We start from the raw sequence: 22,012 nt of genomic DNA, 5'->3' as shown, positions 1-22,012 counted from the left end.
CATGGCCTATTTGTCTTACACTTATTTCACAGTTAAGTTGATGCATTGTTGTCGATCTAACAATTCGGGTTCATCATCTGAAACTCGCGCGTGGACTGACTGTCTCGAGACCAAAAACTGGGCCTTTATATATCATCCCAATAATAGGTACTGAAACTATACATTGTTTGAGTTACAGAAATTACAACTGAAACATAATTCATTCAATTAACTGAATACCAGTATACAGAAAAATTCTGTCTTTTTAACAGTTTATTCTACTACAAGGGTTAAGCCGTATTATTTGTTTCAGTCATGTAATTAACAGATATAGTTATACAAACAATAATTTTGACGAAATTGGTAATTACTTTGGAATTAATTAAGGGCTGGCTTTGCTAACATGGTTTTGAATAGAGCCAAATAAATACTTATAGAATGCCACTGTTGCAGCTTCCAAATGTTTATAATTAGTACAGAATTTACATTTGTTTATAAGTCAACAATAGAAACAATTACTGAATTCACCCTATAACGAAAGATATTGACTAGGAGTAGTCAAAATAAATTGAAAAATCAATTACATTCTTATAAGGTGTACACGAAAATCGAGTTCTGCAAAAAATGTAAAAAATAATGAGTCTTTGTGTATTCAGTGCAATTAAAAGTATAGTGGTTCAACCTGGAAAATGTTACTGCTGCAAAGTTAAAGCACAAAACACAAATGAAATCATTACAAGATCAAAATCTAGTGAATAAACCATGGCAGATGTAAATTCAGTGACATCAGTATGTAAACATTGTGATGACTTTTGTCTCATTTTTGGTATGTTGGAAATCTGGCTCATTGTTTGTATACATCGAGTATGATGAGTAGACTATTTTTGATCTTGATGTTCACTATCTTAATTGTGCTACATCTAGTGTATTTTTATCAGAATATAAGTATTATGAACAATCTGTTACTTCTCGTTTTCAATGCCTAATCTTGCTCTGCTAACAGATTATGGGCCCAGAACGGCAAATCTATGTTTGTTGTGTGGGTAGGAAGATAAATAACTGAAGAAACGTGTTAGGTTATGTGCCCGCGTTGTGTGTGATACTTGTTTCGATTTGTGTTTTGTCAACTTCATCAGCATTTGAACTCTAATTTTCAGAAGAAATCAGTCTCATATTCTAGTGCTTTGAATTCAAGTGTCTGAAAATGGCTTCAAATGTAAGATTGACGAAAACCACTACTCCAGTGGTAGACAAACTGCGAAACAAGGATGATTATAACACATGGAAGTTCAGAATGAAACTCATTCTAATGCATGAGAAATTATGGGATTATACCATTGGTGCAAGTACTGCTACGAATGCAGAGAAGGATATAGATGCGTGGACACTTATTCTTTTGCATGTGGATAAATCTCTGTATGCGCAAGTGGAAAACACAACAAAAGCAAATGAAGCTCGGGATACTTTGGAAAACCTGCTTGTTGGTAAGAATGAAACCAGATGGATTAATCTCTGGGATGTTCTGCTGGATACTACACTATCCAAAATCGAAGGGACTACTCAAAATTACGTTACTCACATGTTGGATGTAGCCAGCAAACTGCAGAACATCGACAAACCAGTTGATGATGGGATAATTGCACTGGTTATGCTTAGAGATTTACCAAAAGTTTGTTTACCACACTGGATGGGTATAGAGCCCAGTACAGTGGATGAAAATTTCACATCAGAAAATATCAAAGCAAAGTTGCTGAATGTAGTGTGGAAGAATACCTCAAGTTGGACAAAGGTGGCAGTGATAGTGCCTTATTTACAAAGAATTATAAGAAATCACAGTAGGGTTTCTCAAAAGACAAGCAAGAAAAGAAGGAAGTGAAATGTTTCAATTGCTGGAAGTATGGTCACTTCAAGTCCGAATGTCCTCAGAAGCAAGACTTGTCAAAGAAAGAAACAAAGGGAACAGAAAAGTGATTGTTTTGTGCACTTGGTATTCAGTTTTCAACCAGAATGAGTGGATCATTGATTCTGGAGCATCGTCACAAATGACATCAAGAAAGGAATGGCTTAAATATTTTGACAAAGAAACATACAGAGGAGCTACACAAAAGAACTGGCCTTCAATAAAATATTATAAAAGTGGAAGAGGAAATAAATGAAAATAAGATATGATGCAAGGGTTTGTGAGATGAACTTGACAGCACACTGTAATAATTCCAATTCCAAAGAAGGTAAGTGCTGACAAGTGTGAATATTATGGGACAACCAGTTTAATAAGCCATTGTTGCAAAATACTAAAATGAATTATTTAGAGAAGAATGGAAAAACTGTTTGAGGCTCACCTCAGCAAAGATCATTTTCTGTTCCAGAAAAAAGTAGGAACACCCAGGACATACTAACCCTATGACTTATCTTAGAAGATACATTAAAGAAACGCGAAACTACACTTATAATATTTGCAGATTTAGAGAAAGCTTTTGACATTGTTGACTGGAACACGTTCTTTGATATTTGTTGACTGTAGTACATTCTTTGATATTTGTTGACTGTAGTACATTCTTTGATATTGTGAAGGTAGCAGGGATAAAATAAAAGTTATACAACTTGCACAGAAACCAGACTGCAAGCATAAAAATTGATGTACATGAAAGGTAGCAGCAGTGAAGAAGGGCATGAGACAAGGTTGTAGCCTATCCATTATGTTATTCTGTCTATACATTGAACAGGCTGTGAATGGAGCCAATGAGATATTTGGAAAAGAAATTTATGTCTGTCTATGACATGCATGAATGCAAAAGTAGCTATAATCATTACACACAGATGGAAAATAACCTGTATTTAGTACATGCAAACTCAAGTTTATGCCAGAAAGGAATTTTCCACATGGGAATTAAGCTATTTAATTAGTTAACTATACCTATTAAGAACTCTGATGACGCAACATTAGTTCAGAAGCCGTTTGGGGCACGGCTAGAGGGAATTAAATTATGAAGTGAGACACTAACAGTAGTAGCTTGAGTCTGCTATCTGGGCAGCAAAATAACTAATGAAGGCTGAAGCAGCGATGACATAAAATGAAGAATGGTAACAGGAAGAAAATACATTTCTGTAAAACAGACATTTGTTATACATTAGGAAGATTTTTCTAAAGATATTTCTCAGGAATGAAGCTTTGTACAGATGGGAAAAGTGAACAATAAACAGTCCAGTCAAGAAGAGAACAGAAGATATTTTAATATGGTACTTCAGACAAATACTGAGATTATATGCTAGATATTATTAGCTATTGGACTAATTCCTTCATCTGGCATAGACAAAAGAAACATTTACACATGCATAACTGACACACACATTGTCACTGTAATCTCTGGGCACTAAGGCCTGATTATCACTGTGTCTGAGGTGACCAGTGATCATTATTGCATTGGGTAGAGGAATAAAGAAGAGGCACGAGCAGGAGGGGGAGTGATAGCAAGGTAGGGATGGGGAAAGATAATAGTGCTGTCTGGGGACAAAATAGTGGTCTGCTAGATGCACCATCAGGCGGCTGTACTGGAGAAAGGGGGGGGGGGGGGGAAGAGAGAGGAGATAAGCAGAGAAGGGGCAAAGATTCTGTAGATGTAATGGTAAGACAGCAGTTATCTATGGAGCTGGATTGGGAGCAGGGAGGGGGATAGGCAGGTGAAGGACAGGGACTAGCAAAGTTTGAGGCCAGGAGGAAGATATGGAGGGTATGTTGCAGGGAGAATTCCTACCTGCGCATTTCAGAAAAGCTGGTTTTGGTGAGAAAAATCCAGATGGCACAGGCTGTGAAGCAGTCACTGTAGTGAAATGTATTGTGTTGGGCAGCATCTTCAGCAAATGTGTTGTCCAACTTTATCTTGGTCAAAGTTTTGTGGTGGTCCTTCATGCAGACAGATACTTTTAGAGATCATGCCGCCAAAGAACAAGGCATAGTGATTGCAGTTAAGCTGGCAGAACACATGTCTGCTTTCAAAGGTGTTCCTGCCTTTGATGGGGTAGGAAATGCATATGACAGGTCTTAGTTAAGTGGTAGCGGGAGAATGTATAGGACAGATCTTGAATTTGCATCTATTGGAAGAATCTGAGCCATAGGACAAAGGATAGGGAGCAGAGGTGTAATATGAATGGGCAAAGATATTGCTTAAGTTGGGTGGACAGTGGTATAGCACTGTGGAACTGTCGGGTAAATAGTGTGGAGGATATTTCTCATTTCATGGCATGACGAGAGCTAGTTGAAAACATTGTGGAGAATGTGATTCAGTTGCTCCAGCCCTGGATGATACTGAATCACAAGGGTTATGTTTCTGTGTGGCCAGACAGTGGATATGTGGAGGCTGGTAGTTGACTGGGGAGGCTACGTGTGGGAAATCTGTTTCTGTAAAATGTGTGAAGGGCCTTAGTGTGACCCTTGTCATATTTGGAGAGGAACTGCTCTTCACTACAAATGTGCTGACCACAGGTGGCAAGACGGTAGAAAGAAATTGGTAGCAGATGTGCTGTTAAAGTGTAGTTATTGTTGGTAGCTGATAGGTTTGATGTGGGTAGAGGTATTGATGTAGCCATTTTTGAGATGGAGGTCAACATCAAAGAATGTGGTTTACTGCACTGAGGAGGTTCAGGTGAAGCAAATGGGGAAGAAAACGTTGAGACTCTGGAGAAATGTGGATAGAGTGTCCCCACCCTTGCTTCAGATCTTAAAAGACATCATCAACAGATCTGAACCAGTTGAGGGGTTTTGTATTTTACGGGGCCGGCCGCAGTGGCCGTGCGGTTCTAGGTGCTTCAGTCCAGAACCGCGGGACTGCTATGGTCACAGGTTCGAATCCTGCCTTGGGCATGGATGTGTGTGATGTCTTTGGGTTAGTTAAGTTTAGGTAGTTCTAAGTTCTAGGGGACTGATGACCTAAGATGTTAAGTCCCATAGTGATGAGAGCCATTTGAACCATTTTTTTGGATTTTGGGTTGTTAGGAAGGACTCCGCAAGATAGCCCATGAATGGGTTGGCCTAGGAAGGGGCTATACAGGACTTGAATCCATCATTTAAATACTGATCCTGATTGCGTAATCTTACTGGCCACAAAGGCTCCACCAATGTGACTATGAACTTCAGGGATTATGAGCAGAGGGCTCCAGCAGCTGTCAGATACATGTATCTGCAAGCCCTGCTACAGTGACACCATTCCAGATATTCAGCTGGACTTCCTGCCGCTCTTGTTCTAGGTGCTACAGTCTGGAACCGCGTGACGACCTGCGACAGGTTCGAATCCTGCCATGGGCATGGATGTGTGTGATGTCCTTAGGTTAGTTATGTTTAAGTAGTTCTAAGTTCTAGGGGACTGATGACCTCAGAAGTTAAGTCCCATAGTGCTCAGAGCCATATGAACCATTTGAACCTGCCGCTCTTCAAATCGTCCCCATTGCCTGACCAACTCTAGACCTAAGGCCTCCTACCTCATCACCATGACAAACTATACCCTCAACAACAATTACTTCTCTTTTGACACCAGCATGCCTCCATTCCATATGAACCTTATCATGGACCATCTAGAAGAATCAACCGCAGGAATGGCTAAATCACTACTTCCACATCAAATGTGTCACCTATCAAAAATACCCTCACTTCAACAGCTGCCCTCCCATTCTACATCAACTAGACCCTTGCATACAGCCTAGCTATCTGTGATCATCACACATAAGCCTATCCCCTTCCCTGCTTCCACCCTCCATATACAAGAATAGTCCTCCCTCCTACATCCCCCCCCCCCCCAAATGGCAGCCTCCTGGTTCTGCAATTAGCAGTCTACTATCTTGTCCTCAACACGTCGCTAAATGCAGTGCTAGTATCTTCCCCACCCCCACACTGCTCTTCTATGCCACTACTACACTATGGCCATTAAAACAGCTACACCAAGAAGAAATGCAGATGATAAATCGGTATCCATTGGACAAATATATTATACTAGAACTGACATGTGATTACAGTTTCACACAATTTGGGTGCATAGATCCTGACAAATCAGTACCCAGAACAACCACCTCTGGCCGTAATAACGGCCTTGATATGCCTGGACATTGAGTCAAACAGAGCTTGGATGGTGTGTACAGGTACAGCTGCCCATGCAGGTTCAACATGATACCACAGTTCATCGAGAGTAGTGACTGGCGTATTGTGATGAGCCAGTTGCTCGGCCACCATTGACCAGACATTTTCAATTGGTGAGAGATCTGGAGAAGGTGCTGGCCAGGGCAGCAGTCAAACATTTTCTGTATCCAGAAAGGCCCGTACAGGACCTCCAACATGCAGTCGTGCATTATCCTGCTGAAATGTAGGGTTTCGCAGGGATTGAATGAAGGGTAGAGTCACGGTTCGTAATACATCTGAAATGTAATGTCCACTGTTCAAAGTGTCATCAATGCGAACAAGAGGTAACCAAGACGTGTAACCAATCGCACCCCATACCAACACGCTTCCAATGTGCATTCACCACGATGTCGCCAAACACAGATGCAACCATCATGATGCTGTAAACAGAACCTGGATTCATCCGAGAAAATGATGTTTTGCCATTTGTGCACCCAGGTTCGTTGCTGAGTGCACTATTGCAGGCGCTCCTATCTGTGATTTAGCATCAAGGGTAACCAGAGCCATGGTCTCCGAGCTGATAGTCCATGCTGCTGTAAATGTCGTCGAACTGTTCGTGCAGATGGTTGTTGTCTTGCAAACGTCCCCATCTGTTGACTCAGGGATCAAGACATGGCTGCATGCTCCGTTACAGCCATGCAGATAAGATGCCTGTCATCTCGACTGCTAGTGATACGAGGCCACTGGGATCCAGCACGGCATTCCATGTTACCCTCCTGAACCCACCAATTCCATATTCTGCTGACAGTCATTGGATCTCAAACAACGCGAGCAGCAATGTCACGCTGCGATAAACCGATAAACCGCAATCGCAATAGGCTACAATCCGACCTTTATCAAAGTCAGAAACATGATGGTACGCATTTCTCCTCCTTACATGAGTCATCACAACAACGTTTCACCAGACAATGCTGGTCAACTGCTATTTGTGAATGAGAAATCGGTTGGAAACTTCCATCATGTCAGCACGTTGTAGGTGTCACCACCAGCACCAACCTTGTGTGAATGCTCTGAAAAGCTAATCATTTGCATATCACAGCATCTTCTTCCTGTCGGTTAAATTTCATGTCTGTAGCTCGTCATCTTCATGGTGTAGCAATTTTAATGGCCAGTAGTGTACACATCCCAGCAAAGATTGCTGCCCACCACAAATGCAGTCACAGTCAGACCTTAGTTCCAAGAAACTATAGTGGCCACGTGTCCATGAGTTGTGCAAGTCTGAATATGTGTGTCTCTTAGAAGAGAATCATGGCATTTGAGATGTGGTGCTCCAGAAGAATTTTGAAAATCAGGGGAACTGATGAGGTAAGGAATGAGGACATTCTCCTGACAATCAGTGAGGAAATGAATATATGGAAAACACTGACAAGAAGGAGGGAGAGGGTGGTAGGAGATCTGGGGAAAAATTCATGGCAGACCACATCAAACCAGTGGAAAAAGAAGGAAGGGAGAGATGGAAGATACAGAGAGAGAGAGAGAGAGAATGAAAAACTTAGTCTGAGAACTAATAACATCTAGCAGTCTTTTTTTCAACGTGCCATCACACAAAGCAAAATCCCTGTGGTGACTGTTGTTGGGGAGGTACCTTTTAGGTGAGAATTAGGATTCAGGCATTCTGTTTTGAAAGAAGCCAAAATGACAGAAGGGTCCCACAAAATGCTTAAGAATGCACACAAAAGTAAGGTTAGTTTATTTCATGAAATTATTAGAGAACTACATAATAATGTAAAGGGCTTCTTATCCATGTAGAAAATTTAGAGAGCTCTGAAAAGCCAGACCTAGCTTGTGCCTATCCATTCACCACATACCCATGGGGTTGGATAAGTTACATGTAAAAAATTACATTCCAGCATCTCACTCATGCAAAACCAAAGGAGGAGTTGTCACATACATTAAGACAGAGCACAAGTTCAAAAACATTGATACAAGTAGATTTTGTAGTGATCAGCACAAAGAAGTGTGTGCTTGTGAATTAATACCAAATAATAGTCTGCTTCTGTATTGCTTACTCTATCAGTCAGAAGCAAGCAATTAATAATCTGTGGTGAGTTCAGTGTAAATTTTGTAAAGGATTCTGGTAGGAAAAATGATCTTAGTGCCTTACAGTATAGATAGTCCTCAGTGGAAGTCAGTTATAATAATTAATGACTTCAGCACAAATGTTTTTAGGAATAGCTTACAAGAGATCACCTAGAATGAAATTTATAATGAACCTTATGCTAACATAAATTCATGTCATTCTTTGAAAACAGCATTCTGTGTAAGCTAATTAGAAAGGACACTAAACAGCCATGGAAAAATCATGGATTCCTAGAGGGATTAAAGTATCTTGTGAAAGGAAAAGGAAAATGTATCTGTTGGTAAGAAGAAGTACAGATCCTAAGGTATTTGCGCAGTGCAAAAACTGTTCAAAATTACTAACAAAGGTTATTAAAAAATATCAAGTAACATGCATATAACATCAGAAATCAGTAATTCTGACAACACAATGTAGTGAAATAAGAAACAGGACAACCAGCCATAGAACAGGATAGCCTTACTGCTGAACTGAATGGAAGGGCTTTAAGTGAAGACTCATAGATAGCGTACACATTTAATAATTATTTCTTAAATGTTGTAAAAAATATAGGGACAGACAGTTCTAGAGAAAAATCACAATAATATGTTGAAAAATTAACTCTCATAAAATTCAGTTATGTGAATTTATCAGCAGTTTCTCCTTCTGAAATTAAGAAAATTGTATATTCTCTCAAAAATAAAATCTCATTTGGTTTTGATGGTTTTTGCAGTAGAGTAGTAAAGATTTGTATTAGTTTGATAAGTACAGTCCTATCTGAAATATGTAATGCATCACTAACTTGAAGCATTTTTCTGAAGAGACTGGAATATGTCACTGTTAAAGAAAGATGGTAGGAGGGATGTCAAGAACTACCAACTTGTTTCACTGCTGATATCATTTTCCAAAATTTTTTAACAAGATGACATGTTCTAGAAGAGTATCCCACCTAAGTAATAATAATGTCCCCAGCGAATCGCAGTTCATGTTTCAGGAGAGTTGCTCTAATGAGAATGCCATTTATACATGCACTCAACAAATTTAACAAGCATTAAATAATAAAATAGCACTGATTGGTATTTTCTGTGACCTATGCATGGTATTTGACTGTGTACATAACTATTCCCCTAGATAAATTTGTTTTATGCAATTAATGGTACAGCTAACCAATAGACAATGTCATATCTAAATATAAGAATCTACAAAGCTGTACTTGGTAATTCAACCAACACAATCTGGGATCATAATTCTGACTGGGCAGAAACCACTTATGGGGCTCCCTGAAGCTCAATAATAGGTCTGCTATTGTTCCTCATATATGAGAATGATCTTCCTTCTAATATGCATAAAGCAGAATGCAGAATTAGTTCTTTTTTGCATATGAGACTGGTACTGATAAGTGTAACACTTGGTGGGGAGTTAATGTACATAGGGGCAAGAAAAAATCTTTTTTTTTATGGCCAAATGGGGTGTTAAATTTTGACCAAATTTGGTGATATTTTTAGACAAATTTGATGTTATCTTTTCTTGCCAAATTCGATGTTGCATTTTTTGCTAAGTTGCATTTTTGCTAAATTTGATGCAATTTTTTTACAAATTAGGTGTCACTATTTTTGCCACATTTGGGGTAATTTTTGCCGAGTTTGTTGTTTTTTGCCAATTTCGCATTTTCATGCCAGTTTAGGTGGTTTTGCAAATTTGGTGCTATTTTTTGCTTGCTTTGTCATTTTTATATTTTTGTCAAATTCGTTTTTTGCCGAGTTTGGTGTTTTTTGCCAATTTTGGATTTTCATACGAATCTCCCTGTTTTGCCAAATTTTGTGCTATTTTCGGCCGTTTTTAAACTTTTTATCTTTTTGTTACATTCGTTGTCTGTCAAGTTTGGTGTTTTTTTTTTTTGTCAGTTTCGGGTTTTTGTGCCAACTTCACTGTTTTTGCCATTTGGTGCTATTTTTGCTAAAATTGCTGCTTTTGTCATTTGTATCTTTTTGGTTTTATTCTTTTGCTGAATTTGAGGTTATTTTCTTGCAAATTCGGAATTTTTTAGCTAATTTGGAGGTTCTTGCCAATTCTGAAGGTTTATTTATTTTTTTCAAAATTTGTGTTGTTTTCTATCAGTTATTTCTTTGGCAAATTCGCTGCTATTTTTTGCTTAATTTGGTGGTATTTGCTGCCAAATTGGCTGCTATTTTTGCCAAATTCGTTGTTACCTTTCTCGCCAACTTTGATTTTACCTTTTTTGCCAGATTCTATAGTTTTTTTATCAATTCAGTGTTTTTGTCAAATTTGGTATTATTTTTCTTCAAATTCGTTGTTTTTTGCCAATTTTTGTTGCACTTTTGATATTACTTCTGACATCAGATCATAGCTACACAGGAAATGATCATGTATATTAAGACTGTACACCAACCTAAGCCTTGAGGAAATAAGATGTCAAAATGCAATTGCGATATTAAATAACTAGCAGTTATGAAAATCGGCAGATTGACGACCTCATATTTATAACATTTTTTTTACAAGCGAAAATGACACATTTCTCCATATTTTTTAAAAACTGCCAATTTTGTGACATTTCATTAAAAATTGCCAATTTCGCATTATTTTTCACATTATAGTTTTTGCAAAATTTTCTTGTCCCCAAATATATAGGGTTGGGCCCCCACGAGCATGCAGAAGTGCCGCAACATTATGTTGCATGGACTCGACTAATGACTGAAGTAGTGCTGGACGGAACTGACACCACGAATCCTGCAGGGCTGTCCATAAATCCGTAAGAGTACGAGGGGGTGGAGATCTCTTCTGAACAGCGTGTTGCAAGGTATCCCAGATATGCTCAATAATGTTCATGTCCAGGGAGTTTGGTGGCCAGTGGAAGTGTTTAAGCTCAGAAGAGGGTCGATGGATTCACGAGATTGTCTCCACACCTGTACACATCCATCTGCTCAATACAAATTGAAATGAGACTCGTCCAACCAGGCAGTATGCTTCCAATCATCAACAGTGAGTCGTGCTTCGGTAGCTCAGTTGGTAGAGCACTTGCCCGCGAAAGGCAAAGGTCCCGAGTTTGAGTCTCGGTCGGGCACACAGTTTTAATCTGCCAGGAAGTTTCATATCAGCGCACACTCCGCTGCAGAGTGAAAATCTCATTCTGGAAACATCCCCCAGGCTGTGGCTAGGCCATGTCTCCGCAATATCCTTTCTTTCAGGAGTGCTAGTTCTGCAAGGTTCGCAGGAGAGCTTCTGTAAAGTTTGGAAGGTAGGAGACGAGATACTGGCAGAAGTAAAGCTGTGAGACCGGGCGTGAGTCGTGCTTCGGTAGCTCAGTTGGTAGAGCACTTGCCCGCGAAAGGCAAAGGTCCCGAGTTCGAGTCTCGGTCGGGCACACAGTTTTAATCTGCCAGGAAGTTTCATCAACAGTTCAATGTTGGTGCTGACAGGCCAAGGCGAAACGTAAATCTGTGTGTCATGCAGTCATCAAGGGTACATGCGTGGCCCTTCAGCTCCGAAAGACCATATCGATGATGTTTCACTGAAAGGTTCACACACTTGTTGTTGGCTAAGAATTGAAATCTGTAGCAATTTGTGGAAAGTTTGCAATTCTGTCACATTGATTGAATCTCTTCAGTCATTGTTGGTTCCATTCTTGCACGATCTTTTTTCGACCGCAGCTATGTCGGAGATTTGATGTAACCCAGACTCCTGATATTCATGGTACACTCATGAAATGGTCACAGGGGAAAATCTCCATTCATCAGTACCTCGGAGATGATGTGTCACATCACTCATACACTGACTATAACACCACAATGAAACTCATTTAAATCTTGATAACCTGCCACTGTAGCAGCAGTAACTGATCTAACAACTGCGCCAGACACTTGATGTCTTACATAGGTGTTGCTGACTGTAGTGCCTTATTCTGCCTGTATACATACATCTGTATTTGAATAGACATGCCTATACCAGTTTCTTTGGCACTTCAGTGTATGTTGTGCTCACCCACAATCATCTTGTAGTCATCTGTTTAAGGAGTTGGGCATTCTGACTACTGGTTCACAGTATATTAATGCCCTCAGTAAGTTTGTTGTAAATAATCTATTACAGTTGAAAAGGAGTAATGATGCACATAATTACAATACCAGAACGAAAAATGACGTTCATTACTCCACATTAATGTTGTATTTTGCATGAAAGGGGTGTACAGTGCTGCAACTAAAATTTTTGATCATTTACCCAATGATATAAAATGTCTGACAGACAGCAAAGTAAAATTTGAAAACAAACTGAAAAACATATCTCACTGATAACTCCTTCTACTCAGTAGAAAAATTTCTATTATTGTAATGTGTAAAAGGTGGTAACCTCTGCATATTTTCTTTTTTAAACAAAGAAGAAAAAACATAATTATAAGTTTCAGCATATAGCCATATTTACAATCTGCAATGTAAATGTAAAATGACTCTTTTACATCATTACTATTTATCGTGCATAATGATCCATGAACTTGAAACTAACTAACTAGTATTAAATCAGTCTACAGTCTTCTGAGTTACATGTCTCAACTAATTTTCAACTCTCTATCAAGAAATATTATGTAACAATTTTCGATTAAGCACAGGAAATTTGTTTACTACACTGAGCTCAAATCTGATAATTATAATGTTCCAAAATGTGTTTTTCCAGCTTAAATTCTCATCAAGAATATTGAAGTATCAACCCCATATAATACTTCCTCACCATGTGTTACACTTATCATTAGTGTAGTACCCCTAGATGTGCAGAACTGGATATGCTGTGTATTTTTAAAATGGAGGGTGACAGCATTCACAGAAAATGAGTCACTGATAGTTTTAAGAAGACTGTGTACCATTTCTTCTGTTCATGTTTATATGCTTGGATTGTTTAATGCACTGGTGTCATCTGCAAAAGAAACTAATTCTATTTGTTGCATACTAGATGGAATATTATTTATGTATATGAGGAACAATGTCAGGGGTGTAAGACTGGGCTTTGGGGAAGCCGTGTATGATTTTTCCCCAATCAGAATTACATCCACGGACTATATTGATTGAATTACCAAGACAATTTTCTGCATTCTTTTGGTTAGTTACTCTTACTGAGAAATGTGCAAATTTACTGCAAACTTTGTTAAAAATTCATTGAAGTGGTCTGACTTCACTGTCCATCCAAAAAGTTCCATGACTAATTTTATACCTGACATGTAAGTGACATCAGCATAGTAGCTACACTGGCAGCTTGAACTGACAGCTGTAAACAACAAGAATGCATTCCACTGGTCAGTTGTGAGTAGGCAGTGTTAAGTAGTGGACATATGGCCATAGTTTGTCAACATTGTTGTGTCATAAACTGCTGTGGAGCAACTAGCAGTCATTCAATTTCACTCAGCAAAGTGGCTATGCTGCTATTTGAGTCCATGGAAAAGGCTTATTGTACTAATTATTTAAAGTATTCAATTTATGGTTGAGTGTTTGAGCTGTTTAAACATCTTAAAGGACAGGTGTTGCTCAAGGACAATGAGAGGTCAGGCAATACACCCTGAAGTTCAAACAACAAAAATGTTGAGAAAATCCTCGCTCTTTTAAAAAATGATCACCATGTCTCATGCTGAACTGTTGTTGAAGACCTGAACATCTGTAAAACAAGTGTTTAAGACATTCTCCATAATGTTTTGAAGAAGAGAAAAGTGTGTTCGAAGTTTGTCCAACACACTTTAACTTGCAAACAAAAACAGTGATGCATGTACACCTGCTGTGACTTGACTGGAATAAAAAATGCAGACATTTCTTTTCTGGAAAAAATCATCATAGATGACAAGACTTGTTGTTATCAAAACAAACCTACCACAAAAGACAAAGGGCAGAATGGCTCTTTGATGATTTGTCAAGACCAAAGAAGGTGCAAATGACAAAATCAAGAGTGAAGACATAGTTTGTCACCTTGTTGATGTTATAGCATTATCCAAAGGGAATTTTTTCCTACTGGCACCTCTGTAAAGTTGCGCTATAACTTGGGTGCCATGGATTGGTTGCAGAAGATGATTCAGATGGTTTGTCTGCAACAATGAAAGGGAGGGGATTTCTTCTTACTGCATGGCATTGCTCCCATTCACCTGGCTGCAAATGTAGTGCAGATTCTGGCACATAATGAGTGACAGCTCTCAACTGCCCTTCATATTCACCTGATTTGGTGGTAAATGACTTCTTATTATTCCCAAATATAACAATTCACATGAGGGGTCAGAACTTTGATCACATAACCAGCATTCAAGCCAATGTGATGTGTGAGTAGAACAACATCTTAAAAGGAGGATTTTTCTGACAGTTTCACATTGTTGCATGAACATGCTGTGCATTGTGCACAAGTGGAGGAATACTATGTAGAACAGCTGAACTGTTAAAACCAAAAGTTTCTCTATTTTTAATTAATACAGTCTTGAAACTTTTCGGGACTGATGGGGTCGTATCATTTTCAAGGAAGCCACAGTAATTGGAAACATTATTGTGGTTAATAGAAGTGCTACAGTGATAGACGAACAGTAGTGAGAGTTCATGTCAAATCTTGAACAAAAACAAAACAATATCAAGGTATTTTTGTATTTCAATAAACCATGGACCTTGCCGTTGGAAATGGGAGAGGATGTAGATGAAGATGAAATGGGAGATATGATACTGCGTGAAGAGTTTGACAGAGCACTGAAAGACCTAAGTCGAAATAAGGCCCCGGGAGTAGACAACATTCCATTACAACTACTGACGGTCTTGGGAGAGCCAGTCCTGACAAAACTCTACCATCTGGTGAGCAAGATGTATGAGACAGGCGAAATACCCTCACACTTCAAGAAGAATATAATAATTCCAATCCCAAAGAAAGCAGGTGTTGACAGATGTGAAAATTACCGAACTATCAGTTTAATAAGTCACAGCTGCAAAATACTACCGCAAATTCTTTACAGACGAATGGAAAAACTAGTAGAAGCCGACCTTGGGGAAGAGCAGTTTGGATTCCGTAGAAATATTGGAACACGTGAGGCAATACTGACCTACGGCTTATCGTAGAAGCTAGATTAAGGAAAGGCAAACCTATGTTTCTAACATTTGTAGACTTACAGAACACTTTTGACAATGTTGCCTGGAATACTCTCTTTCAAATTCTGAAGGTGTTAGGGGTAAAATACAGGGAGCGAAAGGCTATTTACAATTTGTATAGAAACCAAATGGCAGTTATAAGAGTTGAGGGGCATGAAAGGGACACAATGGTTCGGAAGGGAGTGAGACAGGGTTGTAGCCTCTCCCCGATGTTATTCAATCTGTATATTGAGCAAGCAGTGAAGGAAACAAAAGAAAAATTCGGAGTAGGTATTAAAATCCATGGAGAAGAAATAAAAACTTTGAGGTTTGCCTATGACATTGTAATTCTGTCAGAAACAGCAAAGGACTTGGAAGAGCAGTTAAATGGAATGGACAGTGTCTTGAAAGGAGGGTATAAGATGAACATCAACAAAAGAAAAAAGAGGATAATGGAATGTAGTCGAATTATATCGGGTGATGCTGAGGGAATTAGATTAGGAAATGAGACACTGAAAGTAGTACAGGAGTTTTGCTATTTGGGGAGCAAAATAACTGATGATGGTCGAAGTAGAGAGGATATAAAATGTAGACTGGCAATGGCAAGGAAAGCGTTTCTGAAGAAGAGAAATTTGTTAACATCGAGTATTGATTTAAGTGTCAGGAAGTCGTTTCTGAAAGTATTTGTATGGAGTGTAGCCATGTATGGAAGTGAAACATGGATGATTAATAGTTTAGACAAGAAGAGAATAGAAGCTTTCGAAATGTGTTGTGGGATTGGTAACCTTTGATATTTTTCAAGTCATGACAGTACTTGCCTTCCCCCTTTCCTTTTTAATATCACTTACTCAGGAACTAATATTAGCAGTTATCATCCAACAGTTGATCAACATCTCTAGCGTAGCTGCCTAACAACAAAACTTTCTTTCTCTTGCTGAAATTTTATTGTGACCTGTCTACAACTGCATTACCTGATGCTCATCTATGTCTGACTGAAGCAACAGGTCAAGCCTCTTTTCCATGTCCTATACCGGTTCACTCTATTAGACGTTACCATTTCCCATATCTCTTTACCACTGATGCCTGGAGTACATTGACAGTACAACATGGCTATAGAAATTGTTAATTTCATCTATAAAAAGAAAAAAACTAGTATCAAAAGCAAAATGAATGCACACTCACTCCTCTCCTAAGACCCTTTCCATCACAGACACTCTGCATTGAATTAAAAATACTTCCTTTTATTTGGCTAAAGCTAAACTTATTTATTCTACACTACTAATACCTTTAAGACTGTGGTTTATAATTTTAAATGGATTTAGTATTTTATATATTAAAATTAAAAGAATTCATGTACAAGTTTTAACTGAAAATTAATTTCTATAAATATATGGGTTTCCACAGTCATTATTAATCTCACTAAAATCCCTCTCCATACACTTCAGTTTCAGCTTACAAAATAATTAAAATGCTAAAATACCAAAACAGTTGATGCTTTGACTGTGCCACAGCAATCTTTCTCAGGGCATGGGCAAATTAAGCTGGCGTGTTCGTGCTTCAGTGTATTGTATGTCTAACATAATAAGAGAGGTGAAACAGAGTAGTTTGGAAGGTTACGTATACTGCAAGGTGAGATGTACTCTATTCCTCTTTCCTCCCTGAGAAAAGAACATGTAAGGCTTGGAAGATGGGTGTAGTTTCTTTTACACTGAAGAATTTATTTCAACAAGTACCTGGGAATTTCATCTCATAAAGGTAAGTACTGTCTAATTATTCCATCTCTTTGTAATTTTATAGAGTGCTAAATTAAATTTTCCTTTTATTGTGATTTTATTGTACTGTAACAGTTAATATCGCCTGAAGACAAAAATTATACTCTAAAACTTGTCACTTTGTGCAAAGCTATCCAATAGAACAACAACTGTGCTGAAGATGATAAAAACAAATACAGAGAAAAATGCAGTGGGATTATTGTCAATTGCTTCATTGATGTAGCAGTTTCAAAACTTTTGTTAGAAAGCCATGTACAAAGCTATGAAGTAACACAACATTTAGGCATGTACACTGTGCAAATCTCATTGTCTTCTGTGAACTTCTATACTGTTGTCACTGACATACTCATGAAATAAAATATAAGTAGTATACAACCATCTGGATGGTTGTATACAGTTACAACACTACATTCTACATATCATACCATCGCTAGCATCGGTGTTCCTTCTTCTTCTTTGGGGCCACTGAAAAGGTGTCTTATTTAGCTCTGTCCTGACCTCTGAATTCAAGAAACAATAAAGAAGTGCCACAAGGAAACCCTGTAAACAATTAATACAGTTAATAAAGCACTAATGATATTCTTGGCACAGTTACAGACTAGTAATAATGTTGCTCGAACAGTCCACGGGTATACTGCCGGTTCATTGTGTCCAACGGGCACAATATTTCGGCGATCAGACGTGTCGCCATCATCAAGTGCGCTGATGAACTGAGCTCCTGAGGGCGGACGGCCCATTGAACACTATGAACCGGCAGTATACCCGTGGACTGTTTGAGCAACAAATATGCTGGGAGAAACTGAAGAATCACAGTAATAATGTTATCAGACAAGGAAAAGTAAATCAAGCCATCTAAGTTTATTTTTGAAAACTGTTATTAGAGTTCATATAAGTATATGAAATGCCGACAGAAAACAAATTGAATAATATGTATTTAAATAGTTAGGATTACAGAAGACCACTCACTGGATTGAAATTTGTTATTCATTCAGAAAATCTCTGCAGATTGTGGGATGTCATTTGCACCTGAGCAAGCACAGCAATGCACATGCATGTGAATGGCCCCCCACACACCCTTGCATGCATGCATAGAAAGGCTCATGCGTGCACACACACACACACACACACACACACACACACACACACACACACACACATCATGCAAACACAGCTCACACACTCACACACACATGACCACTCCCTCTGGCTCCCGGGGCCAGACTACATGCAACTGTGTGTGATGAGAGAAGCATCCCAGTTGGTGAGGGTAAGGAGGAGGCTGGGGCAGGGAACAGGAGGGAGAGCAGGGTATAGGTGGGGGATGGAAAGTTCCCACCTGCATTATACAGAAAAGCTAGTGTTGATAGGAAGGATGCAGAGAGCACAAGCTGTCATTAAAATAAAGAATGTTGTGTTGGGCAGCATGTTCAGCAAATGGATGGTCCAGTTCTTTCATGCCCACAATTTGTCAGTGGCCACTGATGCAAACAGACAGGTTTTTGGTTGTCATGCCAACATAGAATGAAGCACAGTGGTTGCAGATTAGCCTGTCGATCACATGATTTTGTTTCACAGGTGGCTGTGGCTTTGATGGGATAGGTGATGCTTGTGACTGGACTGAAGTACGTGGTGGTGGGAGGCTGTATGGGACAGGTCTTGCATCTAGGTCTATTATAGGGATATGAGCCAAGAGGCAAGGGGTTTAGAGCAGGGGTTGTGTAGGAATCGATGAGGATATTGTGTAGACTTGGAGAGTGGCAGGATACCACTGTGGGAAGGGTGAGGAGGGTATAGGGTAGCACAATTTTCGTTTCAGGGCATGATGAGAGGTTGTTGAAACCCTGGCGGAGAATGTCAATCATTTGCTCCAGTCCTGGGTGGTACTGAGTCAGAAAAGGAGTATTCCTGTGTGGCCATATGGTGGAACTTTGGCAGCTGGTGGGTGACTGGAGAAATACGGCATGGGAGATCTGTTCCTATACAAGATTGAAATGATAATTACTGTCTGTGAAGGCCTCAGTGAGTCCCTTAGTATGTTTTGAGAGGGACTGCACATCACTATAGATGCAATGAGTGCAAGTGACTATGCTGTATGGAAGGGAATTCTTGGTATGGAGTTGGTGGTAGTTGCCATAGTGGAAGTATGCTGGTGACTGGTAGGTTTGATATGGATGGAGGAACTGATGTGGCATCTTTGAAGTGGAGGGGAACATAAAGGAAGGTGGGTTTTTGGATTCAGGACAAACAGGTGAAGTGAATGGGGGAGAAGGTGTTGAGGTTCTGGAGGAATCCCCGATCTAGATCACGAAGATGTCATCAATGAATCTGAAGTAGGTGAAGTGTTTGGGATTCTGGTTGGCTGGAAATGATTTCTCTAGATAGCCTCTGAAAAGGCTGGCATAGTATGGTACCATGAGGGATTGAAAGAACTGCAAGAGAATGGTGTAATTGCTCCCATTCAAGCTAGTGAATGGGCAAGTCCTTTTGTTTTGCTGCCTAAGCCTTCTGATCGCATTTGCATTTGTGTTGACTTCAAGCCTATAGTCAACCCACAGACAGTAGCTGACACTTACCTGTTACCTCGCCCTGAGGAACTCATGGACAGGTTTGGTGCAGGAAGTTACTTTTCTAAGATTGATTTGTGAGATGTCTGTTTGCAAACTCCACTGGATTAAGGATCACAGAAAGTGTTTGTTATAAATACATACTTAGGACTGTTCGAAATTTTTCAAAGTTTTTGTTGGTGTAATGCATCTTCCCATCTCTCTCTTGACAATAAGTGATTGAACATTTCTACACTCTATGTGTTGAAATTTCTTAGTCATGGTTCCTTTATCATGTTGGTTTGGCACTAAATAGTCTGAGAGGGTTACCACTTGCACTTCATGATCTCTTGTATTTATATTTATGCATTTTGCAGTATAAATTGTGTTTGCGAATATCTGGGCCACAGTAGTAACAGTAGTTTTTGTAATTCTTATTCTAATTGTTAGTTTGGTTTAAATCAAAGTATTTATATGGTTGAGTGATAGTTTTTTCTCATGCTTGTTCCAAGGAAAGGTGTTTAACTGCCTACATATTGCTGTTGATTTCATGCCTACATGTATCATACTATGCAATGTTTCAGGTTTATTGAAAAATAACTCAAAATTCCCATTAGCAGAGCAATAAGTGAGTTGTATTTGCACCACTGATTTGTACAGCTGTTGCTTCAAACTTTTCTTCAATGAAGTACTGAAAACTGTCAATAGTTTTGTATTTAAGTTTCAATTAAAACAGTAGTACTACTATTTTTGTGATTTCTTCCACAGGAGTAATTTGCAAGTGTCTAGCATGGTATTGAAAGTGAATCAATCAGATCTGCCTTTAACCAGTAATCTGAGAGACATAGAACACTGACAAAATTAAGTTCAATATTTAGTAAGACCTCAATCTTAAAACATTGTCTGTGACTGACTGGACGTTCTGGTGGTGTATAGAAAGAAACTTGTCACTACAATTTATTTGTCTACTGGATTTTAAATTAACATCCAAATTTCCTAAGACCATTTTAATTACATCACGTATCTCATCTTTGTTTGGAGAGATTCTGTCCACAAAAATCATATGTGCACTTGCTTGGAGTCGTCTTTTGTCTCATTGACCTCTGAGTGCTTTCTGCCACCTAGCAAGTCCATGTGGTAGCCTCATTTGTGTTGTAGTTGGCTCCTTGCACTTCTGTTACCCAACATTTCTTGTTTGTAGAATTACTTTTGTCCTTGAGAGGTACAACTTCTGGAATATAATGCTCCAGGTTTAATTTTTTACCTACTATTTATAAAATCTTGCAGGTAATTAAATTCTCTCCCACTATGTTGAGGTGAAGGTCATGAGTTGTGTGAAATCTTCTTCCAAGTTTACTTATATCCACTAATGTTCCATTATTAAATTGGCTGCAGGTATTTGGAGCCTCTTTGTTTTTTTATGTATATCTTTGCTTACACAGGACCAACTTGGTAGCAGAGGCATTGAGTCACTGACAGGCACACACAAAAGACAATGAAAACTTTTTTAGCTTTCAGAAGAAATGCATTGACAAGCTACAGTACACACACACACACACACACACACACACACACACACACACACAGAGAGAGAGAGAGAGAGAGAGAGAGAGAGAGAGAGAGAGAGATAAGGGGAGGGGGGGGGGGGGTGGAGCAGGTAGCACGAGAAGGGGTTAGTGGTGGGTAGCTAGAAGCTTGCTGGGAGGCAGGAGGTGTGTAAAATAGAAATACTGGAGGGAGTGGTGGCAGCTGCAGGAACAAGGTGAGGTATGGAGCACGATGAAGATGAAATGGAGACACGGCCTAGGAAGGAGCGACAGTAGAGAGGGTGATGAAACTGTTGGGTAGGAGGTGTCAAGACAGTAAGTTAGCAGAGGCTGAGGCCTGAAGGATTATGGCAGTGAAGTATTTGTTGTAAGGAAAACACGCATTACGGTGTTCAGAAAATCTGGTGTTGGCTGGAAGGATCCAGATGGCACAGATTGTGAAGCAACCACTGAACTCCTCATGTTGTGCTCAGTGGTGTGTTGTGCCACTGGGGGTTCAACTTTGTTCTTGACTACATTTTGGCGGAAGCCATTCATTCTGTTGGACAGCAGGTTGGTGGTCACGCCCAAATAAATTGCTGTGCAATGATTGCAGTACAGCTAGAATATGATATGCTTGTTTCACGGGTGGCCCTGCCTCTGATGGGATAGGATAGGCCTGTGACAGGGTTCAAGTAGGATGTGCTGGGTGGTGTGCTTCGGGCACATTTGCACCTTAGTCTACCATCGCAATATATATCCCTGTGGCAAGGACTCTGAATTGGGAGTGGTATAGGGATGTTGTGCAGATTGAGTGGGCGATGGGACACTACTTTAGGAGGAATGGGAAGATTTCTGGGTATGGTGTCCCTCATTTCAGGGCTTGAT

The 22,012-nt window shown here is 39.4% G+C and overlaps 1 protein-coding gene across 5 annotated transcripts in view; it reads right to left on the bottom strand.

Moving 5' to 3' along the window:
- Positions 1-22,012, bottom strand: part of LOC126414647 (parathyroid hormone/parathyroid hormone-related peptide receptor-like) — a 510,473-nt gene that overhangs the window by 55,273 nt on the left and 433,188 nt on the right. For all 5 annotated transcript variants that reach the window (XM_050083365.1, XM_050083368.1, XM_050083367.1 and 2 more), the window contains one exon: positions 17,481-17,595. In XM_050083365.1, the coding sequence (XP_049939322.1) occupies positions 17,481-17,595 (115 nt within the window). The remainder of the gene's footprint in view (positions 1-17,480; positions 17,596-22,012) is intronic.

Source organism: Schistocerca serialis, chromosome 1 (genome assembly GCF_023864345.2).
Source record: "Schistocerca serialis cubense isolate TAMUIC-IGC-003099 chromosome 1, iqSchSeri2.2, whole genome shotgun sequence".
In the NCBI taxonomy this organism is placed as follows: Eukaryota; Metazoa; Arthropoda; class Insecta; order Orthoptera; family Acrididae; genus Schistocerca; species Schistocerca serialis.
The sequence above is the reverse complement of the archived record's forward strand: the minus strand, read 5'-3'. Positions and strand labels throughout refer to the sequence as shown.